This window comes from Oxyura jamaicensis, chromosome 7 (genome assembly GCF_011077185.1).
Source record: "Oxyura jamaicensis isolate SHBP4307 breed ruddy duck chromosome 7, BPBGC_Ojam_1.0, whole genome shotgun sequence".
NCBI classification, from domain to species: domain Eukaryota; kingdom Metazoa; phylum Chordata; class Aves; order Anseriformes; family Anatidae; genus Oxyura; species Oxyura jamaicensis.
The window spans coordinates 37,124,920-37,138,841 of record NC_048899.1 but is presented as its reverse complement, the minus strand read 5'-3'; the positions used below and the strand labels follow the sequence as shown (position 1 = coordinate 37,138,841).

Genomic DNA, 13,922 nt, shown 5'->3' with positions numbered 1-13,922 from the left:
GATGCAGCACTACTCGTGAAACCTTTGGTGCCACATCCAGGGGCTGTCTTGAAGCTTCCTTGTACAGTTGAAACTCCTTGCTATAAGCAGTGTTTTTGAAACCTATGTAATGTATGCTGGGGCTAAGACAGATTTGTAGCCTCACAGAAAACTAACAATGCCAGCTTTGGTCTCGTGTCACTTCTGGAAGAAAGAGAAACTGCAACAGCAATAGTGCAGGCTGGAAAAAAATCCCACATGTAGCAGAGCGGCATTTACATCGTCACAGCTTTTCTAAAGGCCTGGCTGATGAAGTTTAATGTTTTCAAAAGGGAGAGCAGTGAGTGACTTCGAGTTCAAGCTGAAGGCCAGAAGCTTGGTAACATCCCCAGCAGCTTGGCGGGGAAGCCAACGCTTCTGAGGGTCTGCGGGGTCAGCAGCATCTCTGGCTGCTGTGCTGGGCTGTGCGGGTCCAGGCTGCAGGTAAGAAACATGCCCCAAGCCTCTCCTGAAGGTGCCCTTGCACTGCTGAGAAGCTGCAGCCAGGAGCTGCGAAGGCCCCTTCCTGAGACATGAGGCAGATTCTGCCTGTTTCACTGCCTGCATTTCAAGTGCACCATCTTTCCTTTTTTTTTCCTTTTCTTTTTTTGCCAGAAAACGTGTCACATCACTTAAAAATTACCACGGATGTAGAAATAGGTACGTGACTCTCCTCCCAGAGCGTTACAACTTGAAGAAAGGCATATGCAAGTCATAGTAGTCACATTTTTTATTTTAACTTTTTGGGGAAGTAGGGGGAGAAAGAGCATACATTTTTATTTGTACAATATTTAACAATCACTTTATTGAGGGTGGGGAGGGGTTGGTTTGTTTTAAGTACTTGCAGGAAAACAGCAAGTACATTTTGACAGTAGTACAACAACCTGTGCCCAAAACACTGACAAATACAAAGAGTAAAGTTAAAATAATTGCTTACCAAAATCTTGAGAGGTAACGAATAGTGTATGGACTGAAACTGCATTTAAAAGTTTAAAAACAAAAAAAGTACTGCTGGTTGAGTATCTGAGGTAAATGATGTTCCATCAAGGATGCTACTGGAATCGTTTTGCCCATGAGCCTATGTTACAGCTTTCTGTTTTTTGTACCAAGTGTTCCTAATAAAAGTAAACATTAACAGAGGTTTAAAAGAGAAGCTGAAAAAAAAGCAAACTGGTAATCTGTTGATTCTGTCAAATGCTAATATGACCAGGAAATGTCTTGCTACCCTCTGGTAGCACACCAGAAGTTGGTACTTGAACCTTTGCTTTTATAAATCTCAACTAGCAGGTCCAAGGCGGTGACTTTCCATCCTAAGGTGTACTTTCAGACCACCACAACTCCGAGGCACAGGCTCTGCTCTGAGATGCTGCAGTGCACATAGCAGTGAGTACAAAGCCATGCAGTGTGTGATAGAAAAACTCCTTGCCTGCCAACACAAGGGGAAAGAGGCGTGGGGCTTAAACGTCTGGTGAGGCCGAGACCTGGCTCCTTTGTCAGCTTTGGGCCTGCACAGCGGTGGCATTGCAGCAGCCCTCACCTGATAACGTGGCACAGGGACTGGGTTTTCCTCCTGAGCCAGCGCACGGGGTGCCTCTCTGGAGCTCACACCCACCAGCTGCACTGCTAGAGACCATAAGGGATGCTGGTCACTGGCTGCTAGTAAATAATGCCAACTAGTTCCACTAGCATCAGTCTCGCCCAATCCTGCTTTTGTTTGCACTTGTAAAATGCTGGCTCAGGCCCTTTCTCAACTCGAATGCCTGCTGCTCTGGAAGCAAATCCAGCTGCCCTGGGAGAGGAGCGGTCCTAGAACAGCTCAGGGGATGGTGGATGTTGTTTTTAACCAATTACATAGCATTTTCTATGAACATCCCTCCTTTTTGTATCTGTACTACGTTATGCTGCTGAAGAAAATCAGGAACCTTGGAGCAGTTCAGTGCTTAAGCCCTCAAGAGCTACGCAGCGGCGGTTCCAAACCACGCAGGTAAGCCAGCTCACTTTCCCCGAGCGCCTGCACAGCCCTGTGTGTTTTGGCACCACCTGCAGCATCCCCAGCGTCTCGCTGCCAGAGCCCGCAGTAGCTGAACTTTAAAGGATCAGAGCGAGGTGATGCACATCTTACCCAGGACCAATTTCTGCGTCAGATCTTGAGTCACAGATTATTAAATCAGCCATATTTATTCCATATTTGCCAGTAATGGGGTTACAACTCCATGGGAGCACAGAGGTCTTCAGTAACGTGTGACTGGAGCCTGCTTTGTTCAGAACTCAGCAGCTACGATTGTGCCCTGCTGTGTGCGTAAAATAGCATCCCTGGCTTAAAACTGGAAGCAGAATGAAGATGTCAGTTAAAGAAGCGGCCACAAGCTACTTTTTTTTTCTCTTTACAACCAAGCAGAACAACACCAAGTTGCACCCTACAGTGCCAGTCACCCTTCAGAGCAGGGTGACTGTGAAGCCTTAGGCATAAACATGACAAACACCAAGACGGGGGCGTTGGGTGGATGTTACACCAGCACCACTGCGACACCTTTCCTTCCCTCCCTGCTAAGAGCGTGCTGACCTAGGTCTTGTTTTATCTGTAACGTCTCTTATTGTTCCCAGAGGTTAACTTCATGCACACGTAAAACAGCATCCTGTGGCTGGAGGGTCAGCTTCTGAAGGTAACATTCACAGCAAGCTCCTCCTCGTAACGTTCAAAGCTTCTTTTGAAAGCCCCTGACTGCATGGTGCAAAACCAAACACAACACGAGGATAAAAGTACACAGCATACACTAACCGATGGTGGTTCTGTACTGTAGAGGTTTCTAAAATTTATTTTTCTTGGAAATTAGTGTAAAAGATCAAACACATGTAGTGAAACAGTACTTCTGAGAAGCCCTTTGGCACCTATCTACCAATTTGGAACATAAATATAAGGCATGACTTCCTAAACTCAAAAAATAACGTTGGAGTTGTGAAAGCAATTTCACTGTTCCTTATGTTTTTGTGAGTCTGTGGTAGGGAGATCGGCATTCGTTACCTCTTACTTGTCGTTGCATATTTTACGTGTAGCTAAATTATCCCTGAAATTTTTAAGCATTTGTAATCTGAAAACTCTGGCTCTAATTTTTTAGTACGATTCTGGGACAAACCTGCATATCACAGACATGAAGTACAGCTGATCCGATGGCACCGAGCTTGAAGTAGAGTGAAGTTGCAGAGAGGAAAGAATTTGGGGTAACCGAGCTTCCTGAGGTGATCCTGAAACAGTGATACAGAACCCACTGCATACTGTTTAGTGAAACAGAACACACATTAGGCAGACCTTGTCACAAACATAAATAGGAAAAAGACTTTAAAAAAAAGAATTCAGAGCTTTCCAGTGTCATAGCTCACAGAAAATTAAAAAAAGTCATGCTTAAGTTTTCAAATATTCCTCAGACACAGCAAACCTAAATAGTATTCCATTAAATAAATGTATGAGATACTCTGGGAAATGGAGGTAAGAGAAAAGCTTTAAACTAAAACAAGAAGGAAAATTTTGTTTCAATAAACAGCACTTTTTTTTTTATACACAACAAGCTAGTACAAGAAAAGGCTAAAAACACTGCTTTAGGAATGGCCATTTACTGTTGGCATGAAGCATAGCTTACCCTTTTTAAATAACACAGTGAATTTGAAATACATCATTTACAAAACATGGATCAATTTATTATTCAAATTTTGTTAGTGTTGTCAATTTCATAATTTAGCAGAGGTGGAACTGAGGTATACCTTGTTGAGGGAGGTTAAGTAATACTTGGAAGCCTCTTTGCTATATCCCACTTGATTACTTTTGTTTATGTACACTGAACAGCAGCACACTAAACATTCACAAGCTGTGTCATATTGGCATTACAATAGTCATTTTTATAAACAACAGCAAATGCAATAAAAACAAGTTACCCTTTTTTAAATCTGAAATGAAATGTTTGATTTAAAAAAAATAACAGTAGTTCATTTAAGGAATTAGTCTCTTCCGACAGGTATTAAGAAATCTGATGTCAGTTTTTAAAACACTTGATTAGCCAGTACAGGTCCGTATTCTTCATTTAAGTTCCTTAACAGCGTGTTATCGTTCCTCAGTCCCGTGTCCTTCAGGTGTAAGCAGGGAATGCAGAAAGTCTCATGGATTCCTGTTGGGGAGGAGGAAGGAGGAAATAAAGGAAAACCACCTCTTGGTGATGTTCCAGAGAGACTTATCGTTCGGTTCACACAGAAAACGGTAACGACGTGAGCAGTCCCGTCAGCTTTAGCAGCTCCAGTGAAGAGTCCTGTTGGTCAGTGGCATGACCAGTGCAACTATCATAGACTGGATTCTTTGGGAGGAAAGTCAACGTTTGTCACCATTGTGACCACCGTCACAATGTCCTCTGTCGTTATAATGTTAGTTAGTTTTTGCATCTGGATAATCCGTTCTTCTACGCATCCCGCTGATAACCTGGCTTCTGCGTCGTGATCCCAGCACTCCTCGATGGTTTCACAAAGCATGGCCATGCCCTGCAGCAAACACACAAGCCCAGCAGTGAAGGAGGAGTCACGGTGCGCAGAGTTAGCAGCAGCTTTTAGGCAGCAGTTCCCGTTCGCAAACTGCTTTGAGGTGTACCTGCCCAGTTGCAGCCCTTGTGCTAAGGGGGAAGTTACGCCGTGGTTTTTCTGAAACCTGGCAAGCCATGAGGCCCGGCCCCTTGTTTTTACCATTTAAACAATGTATGCAACAGCGAGCGAATGCTTTCCTCTACACGATGCTGCAGTCTGCTAGTAAAGTCATGGTGATGTTTTAAAGATCTCACGCTAAGAGAGGGAGTGAGCTCTTTGGTGACTAAACGGAACTTCACTGAAAATCAAGGAGCACAAAAGGGGATTTTTATCTGACAGCAGCTCCAAGTAACTGAGCTAATAAGCAATATGCTCATCACGAGGAACAGAGGGTGGCAGGCACTCATTTTTCTTGCAGAATGTCATCTATTGTTTGCAATAACCCTTTTTGGTTTTGTAAAAAAACAAACCAACAGTGCTGGAATATGCAGCGCTATCAGTGCAAGTCTCCCTCCATAAAGCAAATCAGACAGGCAACTATTCTTCCCTAAAAGATCCCAGAAATGTCTTCATGGCACTGCTTACCCCATGTTGTTACATTCAGTTAGTAGCTCTCCTTGAGTAAATCAAGACTAGTATTTCTTAAGTATATTATTTGTAACATACGCGTTTCAGCTCTAGAAATAAAGCTCAAAAATCAGTTCTTTAACCAAAAACGTACTTTCAAATCCCTCAAGATGAAAGAGCATTTTACGATGGACATACTAGGTCCTAGCCCATTTAATTCTTACTACAGTTAAATTCTCCCTAAAAGGCAGTAACACGAAGACAACCCAGAATTAACAAAAACTGGAATTCAAATCATGACAGAACTTTGAAGAACTCGGTTGCAGAACTACTTACAGAATGTTTTTGCCAGCACTCCCTTAGAACAGGTCTCTTCTTTTTATGAACTACAACTTCCTGCATGTCTTCAAGGGAGGGATGCTGGCCAATTTCTTCTTCAAATGGCAACATGTACTCATCCACTGGGCCTACAGATAAAAAAAAAAGGAGTTAAAGCACAAGTTCTGCTTAAAGGAAAAGACTGGTGTCTTAGAAAAGTGGTCCATAATCAAAAGTTTACAGCATAGTTTACTTTCTGCTGCCAATAACAGCTCATCCTGACAGGTTAGCAGCCCGCAGTGACTCAGACATTAATTAAGCAGCAGCTGCAGCAGCTACAAATTTTTACTCTCCTGACCATGGCAGCCAAGTGCAGCTCCCAGCCCAGCTCCCCCATAACTGGAGGCTTAAAACACGCAGGTGGAGGGAGGCTCTGCGACCAGTTCTCCCAGCAAACCAGAGCCAAATGCGCATCGTGCTTTCAGCTCTCCTGGCTCTCTGGGTATCTGACCACCAACCAGGCACCGACAGCCAGCTGTGTTTCCAATACCACCTCCCCTCTAAAGGGCAGGAACTCGCAGCAGCAACTGCTGCAGTCCCTGTGTTACATCCTTCCTCCTCCCACCCAGACAGCCTGGAACGAAAGCACCCGTGCTGAAGGCCAAGCACCAGGTACTGCCCGTCACAGAATCAGAGGGGCGAGCTCAGAGGTGAACAGCCGATCACGTAGCAATAGGTAACGTGCTGCTGTAGCGTGGATGTTGTACTCCCAGACAGAAGCCTGAAGACTGGCGTGTGCACAGGAACAAGAAAGGGGCAGACAGGAGAACTGTGCGGTAGGGTACACGTGAGCCTGCTGAGGCTCAGTGAAGCAGAGGTACCTGCTGAAAAAATGTATTTGCAGAGACAACAGCAGCAGCTGTGACTGGAGAGCTAGAGAAAGCTGCGATTCAGGAGAGCTGCTGCCTGTTTTGCTGCCCCCCCCTTACTTCTGGAATAACCACGCCTGCCAAAGACCTGCAACATACTTCTGGTACAATTTCGGTAAATATATTTTACAGTACAGCAAGGCATGAAAAATCAATAGGGCATGTGAGTCTGCCTCAGAAATTTGTGCAAGAGCATGCCGATCCTGTTAGTACACAGCTTAGCATTTTTCAAAGGGTAAAGTCCCCCTGGTGGCTTCTGCTCCATGAGGAACGTTTGGAGCAGGAGAGCAGCGTGTGGCAGTGTGCTCATCTCCAATACATCACGGCTTTCTAAATCAACGTCCTTCAGCTGCATTGCTCTAGGAGAGCTTTATGGCAAGTGAGATCACTAGCCCCAAAACCTCCACATTTACTTAATTGAATTGAAGACTGTACCAAAGGCTTTCTCTCAAACATTTTTGAGACTGGTCTTTTGTCTTGCCCTCGATTAAGTCCGACTTATTCTGGACACCCTACAGTTTCTCTGTTTACAAAATTTAAGAATGCTATTCACACTTAAAATAAGGTATCCAAAATCTTTCCTTGATAGCTTCAAAACTATATTGAACAATTTCTTGTAGGCAACTGCCTTCTTAAGGCATGGGAGAGCAGTTCAAGGCGGTTCAGGAAGGGCCAGGGTGGTACTGTGTGTGTTTGGGAGCAGCTAGAACATGACCAACTGCATCAGTGTGCTCTGTGTAAGAAAACGTTTGCTGACCGATGAAAGTTACTCATGTCTTTTAGCCACGTATTCCCCGACTACGCTGCTGTTAGTCATCGCCAACACACCTTCCACAGGCAGCACTGAAATACCGGGCACTGGCAGGTGCTAAGCTCTACAGCAGCAGACACCAGCTTCTCAGCAGGTGCTGGAGTGGTTTTGTTAGGAAGGCTAACCTAATCCCAACTTCTGGTTATGAAAAGAAACAATACTTAAAGATAAATTGGCTGGCACAGAGAATGTCAGGCTGAACTCAGAAGAAATCAAACACACTGCGTTAGGAGTTCCGCAGGAATCCTCTCTTGACCAGAGAGTTGTGTATCAGAAAATGCTTACCTGGGATGTCAAACCCTAAAGAGATGCATTTGTGATGTGACTACGTGGTGCTGGTGGTTTGTTCGTTTGCTCACAAGACTGCCATCCTTGTAAGTGTTGTTACATACACATAATCTACCTTACAATTTCTTGTTTTAAATACACTCTCACAATTCAATCAAGCATAGATCGGGTATTCTGCTCACCATCTGAGGCAGTACAGCGTGACGCCAGCTCCCAGAGGACCAATCCCATGGCGTACATATCTATTCTCAAAAACGCATCCCTTTGGAAGTTGATAGCACCTTCTAGTACCTCGGGAGCCATATACCTTCGTGTGCCAACCTTGAAAGACAGAAACATAAAAAATGGTACGCTACGAGTCAGCATGGCCACATTCCCATTCTACCTCGCTGATCGTAACCATGCTGTCGGGCAGCGCTGATTTTTGACAAAGATTAAAACCCAGCTATGTTATCTTTGCTTGGGACTAAATCTCGGAAGTGTCTCGTACAGTTGTAAAACAGAAGGTGAGAAGCATGAGAAACAGGATTTTGGGACTAGGTCCTGGAAAGGATACTTATGAAGCAAGAAAATCCGTATATATTTTTAAATAAGACATTTCTGGGAACAATTCAACATATTTGTCACCACTGTTCCTTTTATTCTTCTACATTACAAGAAGGCCACTGTTGTTATTTTTCATGTGAAAAGAATTATTACAGTTCCACATAAAGACATGGAACCTGTTTATGCTTCTCCCCATGACAGAAGTAACAGAACACCACAGGAAAACTAGTTACTGAAGTGCGATCTATACTTAGAAAGTTATTTGAAATCACTTGAACAAAACTAGACATCACATGAAGACTTTGGGGCTGCCCATGCGTCCTGACCACAATTAGCGATGCATTATGTAATCTGGATAGATCAGAGCTTACACGATGTCCGAACACCAAGACTCCACCATTTAGACCTTCACACTAATAGCTGTGTTTCTCTTAAGCAGTGTAATTGAGGTTTTATAATCCTAACATACGGATTTTATTTTTGTCCTTCAACCAGAAGCTGAAATTCTGCCTAAAACTGAATATATTTAGTTTTCCAGAAACCATAATGCTCTAGGCTCAAGCTTGTTATTTAAGAAGTACACGATCCTAAAACAGTTCCCTGTTCCATAGCAAGTACTGAATTAGTATTGTTTTCGTTTCAGGAAGATGACTCTTGCACTCCTAGGTCAGAAAGTTAGAAACTGGCTGCCAGCATCAGCACTCGACTTCCGAGGAGCAGCTCAGCACAAGTAATAAAAAACAGCAAGACCCCTCTGTGGTCAGAGTTCTCCAGGAAAGGACAAAATCAAGGGGGCTGGGGCTGTATTAGGCTCAGGTGGCAGGGACTGGTAGCAGGGGTCTCTGGCAGATCTCCACGCTGCAGCCCGGGGAGAGGAACGGCAGAGATGAAGCATTAAGGACTGACCGCAGCCCCCATTGCGCGTTCCCCGGTGCTGCTCGGGGGGAGGACACAGAAGAGGGTGAATAGGGGAGAAGGCGGTTTTGATTTGCTTTTAATTCTCACTGCTTTAGTTTGTTACCAATAGGCAATAAATTACATGAATCTCCCAGCGCAGTCTGTTTTGCCCATGATGGTAATCGCTGAGTGATCTCCCTGTCCTTATCTCACCCCTCCCGTCGCATTTTCTCCCCATTAGCCTTTGAGCTGGGGGAACAAGAGAGCAGCGTGCTGGAGCTCTTTGGTATGAAACCACTACAGGGGGAGAGAGGGAGCCATGTAGTGAGACAGTTGGCCAGCAGAAGACAGACCATTATCTGTAATTATTAAACTAATTGATAAATATTAATTGAAGAAAGCTAGGATTTCCATCTTCCTTAAAGGTCAGAAAATAGGGTTGACGATACAGTATCCTTTGGATGAAGAACACAGACTACCAATTCCCATTCCCATGCAGTCAACAGTTTACCATTCACACAAGTAAGCTGGTCTTTACCTGTCCATGTGTATCCCCTGCAGACTTTCCAGCCTCAAACTTTAAAGCTAGACCGAAATCAGCGATACAAGCTGTAAGGTTATTTTTCAGCAGCACATTCTTGCTTTTGATGTCCCTTTCAAGTTAAAGAAAAGAATTATAAATGTAAAATGTGGAATACCATGTGAAGTTATACGATATAAAGAAATACCATATGAAGACATCATTTACAGTAAGTCTTTCTGTGTGAAGGCATTCAGTAACGTTATATAAAGTGTTGGAAATGTTTCAAATAGCTACAATATCTATTATCTTATATACCTCATAGGTTATTTATATAATTAACTGGGTAAAAAAGGTTACGTTAACCACAGTCACCAACCAAACAGCATTCTATAGAACAGCAGCTAGCTTTGTGCTTAGGCTGAGCGGATTTTTCTTACTAGGCTCTCAATTACTATGGAACGAAGATATCACAGAGTAGTTTTTTGAACGCTTTGTATCTATCAATACTTCATGTCCCTTAGCTCAAAGTTCAATATTAACGATGGTCTGCAAGTATCGTCCATATCCTGTACCTATGTGAGATGGCAGGCTTATGTCCGTCTTTCAGCCCTGGTATATCCTCGTGCAGATAAGCCAAGCCTCTAGCCATGGTCTGAGCAATGTGACATAGCTCATTCCAGGAAACCACATTAGCCTTGAGAAAGTCGGTTAACGAACCCTGCAGAGCAAAAAAGAAAAACAATTGTAAGATAACTTTCTCTCTCATCTAACCATAAAGAAAACTTTAGATAGCCTCCATCCTAAAAGAACACGATATGCTCTTCTGCCTCTCTCTGCTTTCTGGTACTCTGTAATTATACAACTGCATAAACAATCTACTGCTGGCTTAAACAACAACAAAAAATTAACCTTTGCTTCACCTCTGTCCATGAACACCATCAAGATGTGCCTAATGTCACCTCGATAACCAAGCAGTGCAATTAACTCAAGGCCAGCAGCACACATGCCAACAAACTGCACCTAACTGGGGATGTCAGAAACGGGAGCCAGGCTTACAGATGTGTAAATTCTTTATAAAGCTTTGTATCCTTCCAGGCACAGGAAACTGCCGGTTAGATTCACCTTCAAGGACCCCTGCTGAATGGGGTAGGCTCGTTCTGAGACCTTTAATTGATAGGCTTTATTCCCTTCCGGACTAATGACAGTAAGCCCCAGCTTTGCAGCAGTTTCAGAGTGGAATACTTTGAATAAAGAGACAACGTGAAGTCAAATCTAGCCAACACGAAGCACTTGTCTCAAACTGCCTTCTATACCCCACTCCACAGACACGTTCCCACGGATTTACAGATGCTCCAGTTTGACATGTCACCGTGTCACGTTGCTTAGGCCAAGAGAAAAGGGAATAATGAACACAGTGCTGTTAAAATGTAGCGACTACACTTTACAAAATTCTTACTTTCCAGAGTCTTCTCAGATACTACCTTTTTAACAAGCTTAAAGCACTCAAAAATTGGCGCTATCTTTGCAGAAGGCAAATTTGTTTGCTATTATCTACTTGACCGTGAAAATCTGTCAAAAAATGTTAATACTTGGATAGTTTTAATCTAAGTGATTAAAGAATAGGTGTATGTATATGGGGCAAAAATGCCAGAATTGAAAATACAGCACCACAACCTTTGCGAAATGGAGATTGCTTAATCCGGGCTGATTTAGAATGGGGACATGCAAAAACATACATGTTCTAAGAAGTAACAGGAAAAAAATCTTCATGTCTAAAGTTCACATTTGCAACAAATTTCTCAGGCTATTCTTCCTCCACCATAATGATGATTTAAAAAAAGATGCCACTTTGAGTTAAACATACCTTTTCGTGAAATGCTGTAATTAACCAGAGATCGACATCAATGCTAGTGCCTCGTTTCTCTGCACCGATGAACTGCAGAATATTGTCATGCTTCATTCCAGGTAAACTGTAAATTTCATATTCATTCTGCCAAGACTGCTTGTCCTTTAAAGAAAAACAAGAGCAGAAACACAACACGCCAAGTTAATGCCACAATTATGAGCGTAAGAGCTACTTTCTCTGTCAGACATTTCCTCCTGTAATTTACCGTGCACTGCTCAACGGTCTGTCAATATGATTAAAACTTACTTTTTGGTCAAATCAGGATTTATTACCAAAAGGAAAGAAAGCGTGGTATATGCTATTAATGTTATGAGACTGGTTATTTTAACATTATGAGTGTTTAGATCAGTGGCGGTATTTGTGCTACAAAATACTGACCTAAAATACATTACACATTCACACTTCCTGGCGAAGTGTCTGAAAAACCAAATATGTTGTATTATCTGAAAACACCACCAACTATCAGAGATACGAGCTATGGAAACACAGAAAGCTGCAGACAGGAATAGAGTCTACACACTGGAAAGCACTGCAATGCTTTTGTTTTATGAGGTTGGTTCCACCTTAAAAAAAAAACACACAAAACAGACCCTCTAAGAATTAGGAACATGTTTTCCTTTGTTCAAAATAGCAAAAAAAGTCTCCGTTTCAATGTATGTTGTATTGATGACTTACACCATCACATACATGTGCCATTTCTCCTAGAAGGCAAGGAACCCGCAGATGGGTTTCAACATTTTAGCACTTGGTTAGCCACTGGAAAGCAAAAGTACATTTCTTCACCTCAGCTAGCAGTGGCTGTTTTTAATGAATGTCAGATCTATCCTAGCATCACTGTATGCGATCATTCCGGATTCTAACCAAACTAGATTTTACAATTATGAGCACAATCTATTTTGAAATATGGCTTTCAGAGCCATATGCTGGGAAGGCAGCATTATTACCTCTAATTGCAGCATGTTTAACTGCAACTATCACCTTACAACAGGTTTGCATTTCAGGACATCTATTTATCAGCTCACATTCACTCCAAGTACATTTTAAGTTGAAAAACATCAACAGATCCTTCTCAAATGATGGAGACGTGTGAGAGCTGCAAGCAGTATTTACGTGCTTCAGACTATTTGTGTCAAGGAAGTATTTTTATGACTAGAAACGTATGCTGTCTTGGGTATGTTTCAATGATACGTTTGCTTCGTTAAGATAAAAACCCTCCCTGCACATTCTCTAGCTGAAGATATTTCCTATATTTGAGAATTTGAGTAGAATATCTAGGTTTGTAGTGTATACAGTAAAAATTCTCTAAAATAAAAGCCACTTCCTGGGACCGGAAAACACGGTTTACATTGCAGTGCTTTAAACAACACAGGACACTTCAGAACTTTTGCCTACCTGAATGGGGAATATTTTGACTGCAACGTATTCGTTCAGGAGTTGAGCTTTCCACACGCAGCCAAACCTTCCCCTAGCTTTGATCTCTAGCAGCTGCAATGGCTTCAAACCCATCAGGGGCGACGGCGGCGGTGGGCCGGGGTCCTGAAAGCAGGGTAATACCGTTAGTTAACTCAGCCATCATACGCGTGATCGGCAATGACAGCACGAGAAATAAAGGCTCGTAAACCGAGACTCGGCATCGCGTACCCACCCCCCTCGCAACCAATTCCCCCAAACAAACCAGAAACAAAACAGCAACCCTCGTCCACAGGAAGGAAGAGAAGATGGTGAAACATGCTCAGAATTATGTGCAAGCGACAGCATGACAACAGTTACAGTAAAAATCTACCCAGTATAAAAGCACAGCACAAAACAAGGGATAGAGATGATCAAGCGCTACTTGTTGCTTTTTAAAATGACAGAATTAAACCGAGCACCTTCGATACTGAGTGGGGTTTTGTTCGTTTCACACACACGTGACGCGCCCAGGTAGGCCATGAGAGAACAACCCGGCCACGAAGCACGCTCCCACCCTGCCACCCCTGCTCGTGGGTGCCCCAGCGGGACACAGAAGACCCCTGGTCGAGGTGGATGGCTCAGGGAGCCGCACAGAGCTGCACCAAGTTCCCTTGCACGCCCTGAGCTGGTGCTGGGAGCTGCACCGTGGGCAGAAGGCCGTGAGGCGCCGCGCAGGCAGGCCGTGCCACGCGTGAGCCGGCCCTCCTGGCCAACAGTACGAGCACTGAGCTGCAGGAGCATCGGAGGACATCCTGCCCTTCATTACCTCCCAGTGCTTGCACTTCACTGGTTGGCTAGGAAAATAAAAAGTACAACACGAGCAGCTGGGAAGCACCACTGCACGAGACGGAGCTCCCACGCAGTTATCCCCGTGACCACAGATGTTAGCGTGGTTTTGAACAACTTCCCGTTCTGGCAGAAAAAAGAAGTGACACCACGTGCTGTCCTGTATTTTACATTTTGTATCACTTACATATTCTGTGTGGTACATGTCACCTGAACGTAACAAGTAGATTTTCAACTGTGGGGACGGCAAAGTTGGGCCACGAGTCTTATCTTACATGAAGGCAAGAACCTACAGCTGACAGCCTGGTATTGCTTCTAAGC

At 43.6% G+C, this 13,922-nt stretch overlaps 1 protein-coding gene across 2 annotated transcripts in view; it reads right to left on the bottom strand.

Annotated features, from left to right (window-relative positions):
• Positions 1-3,007: 3,007 nt before the first annotated feature.
• The window catches only part of ACVR2A (activin A receptor type 2A), a 56,074-nt gene continuing 45,159 nt past the window's right edge, over positions 3,008-13,922 (bottom strand). For both annotated transcript variants that reach the window (XM_035330917.1, XM_035330918.1), the window contains 7 exons: positions 12,756-12,899; positions 11,322-11,465; positions 10,030-10,175; positions 9,473-9,587; positions 7,674-7,812; positions 5,482-5,612; positions 3,008-4,539 (listed from right to left, as the gene is read on the bottom strand). In XM_035330917.1, coding sequence (XP_035186808.1) covers positions 4,345-4,539; positions 5,482-5,612; positions 7,674-7,812; positions 9,473-9,587; positions 10,030-10,175; positions 11,322-11,465; positions 12,756-12,899 — 1,014 coding nt within the window. In that variant the 3' untranslated portion in view covers positions 3,008-4,344. The remainder of the gene's footprint in view (positions 4,540-5,481; positions 5,613-7,673; positions 7,813-9,472; positions 9,588-10,029; positions 10,176-11,321; positions 11,466-12,755; positions 12,900-13,922) is intronic.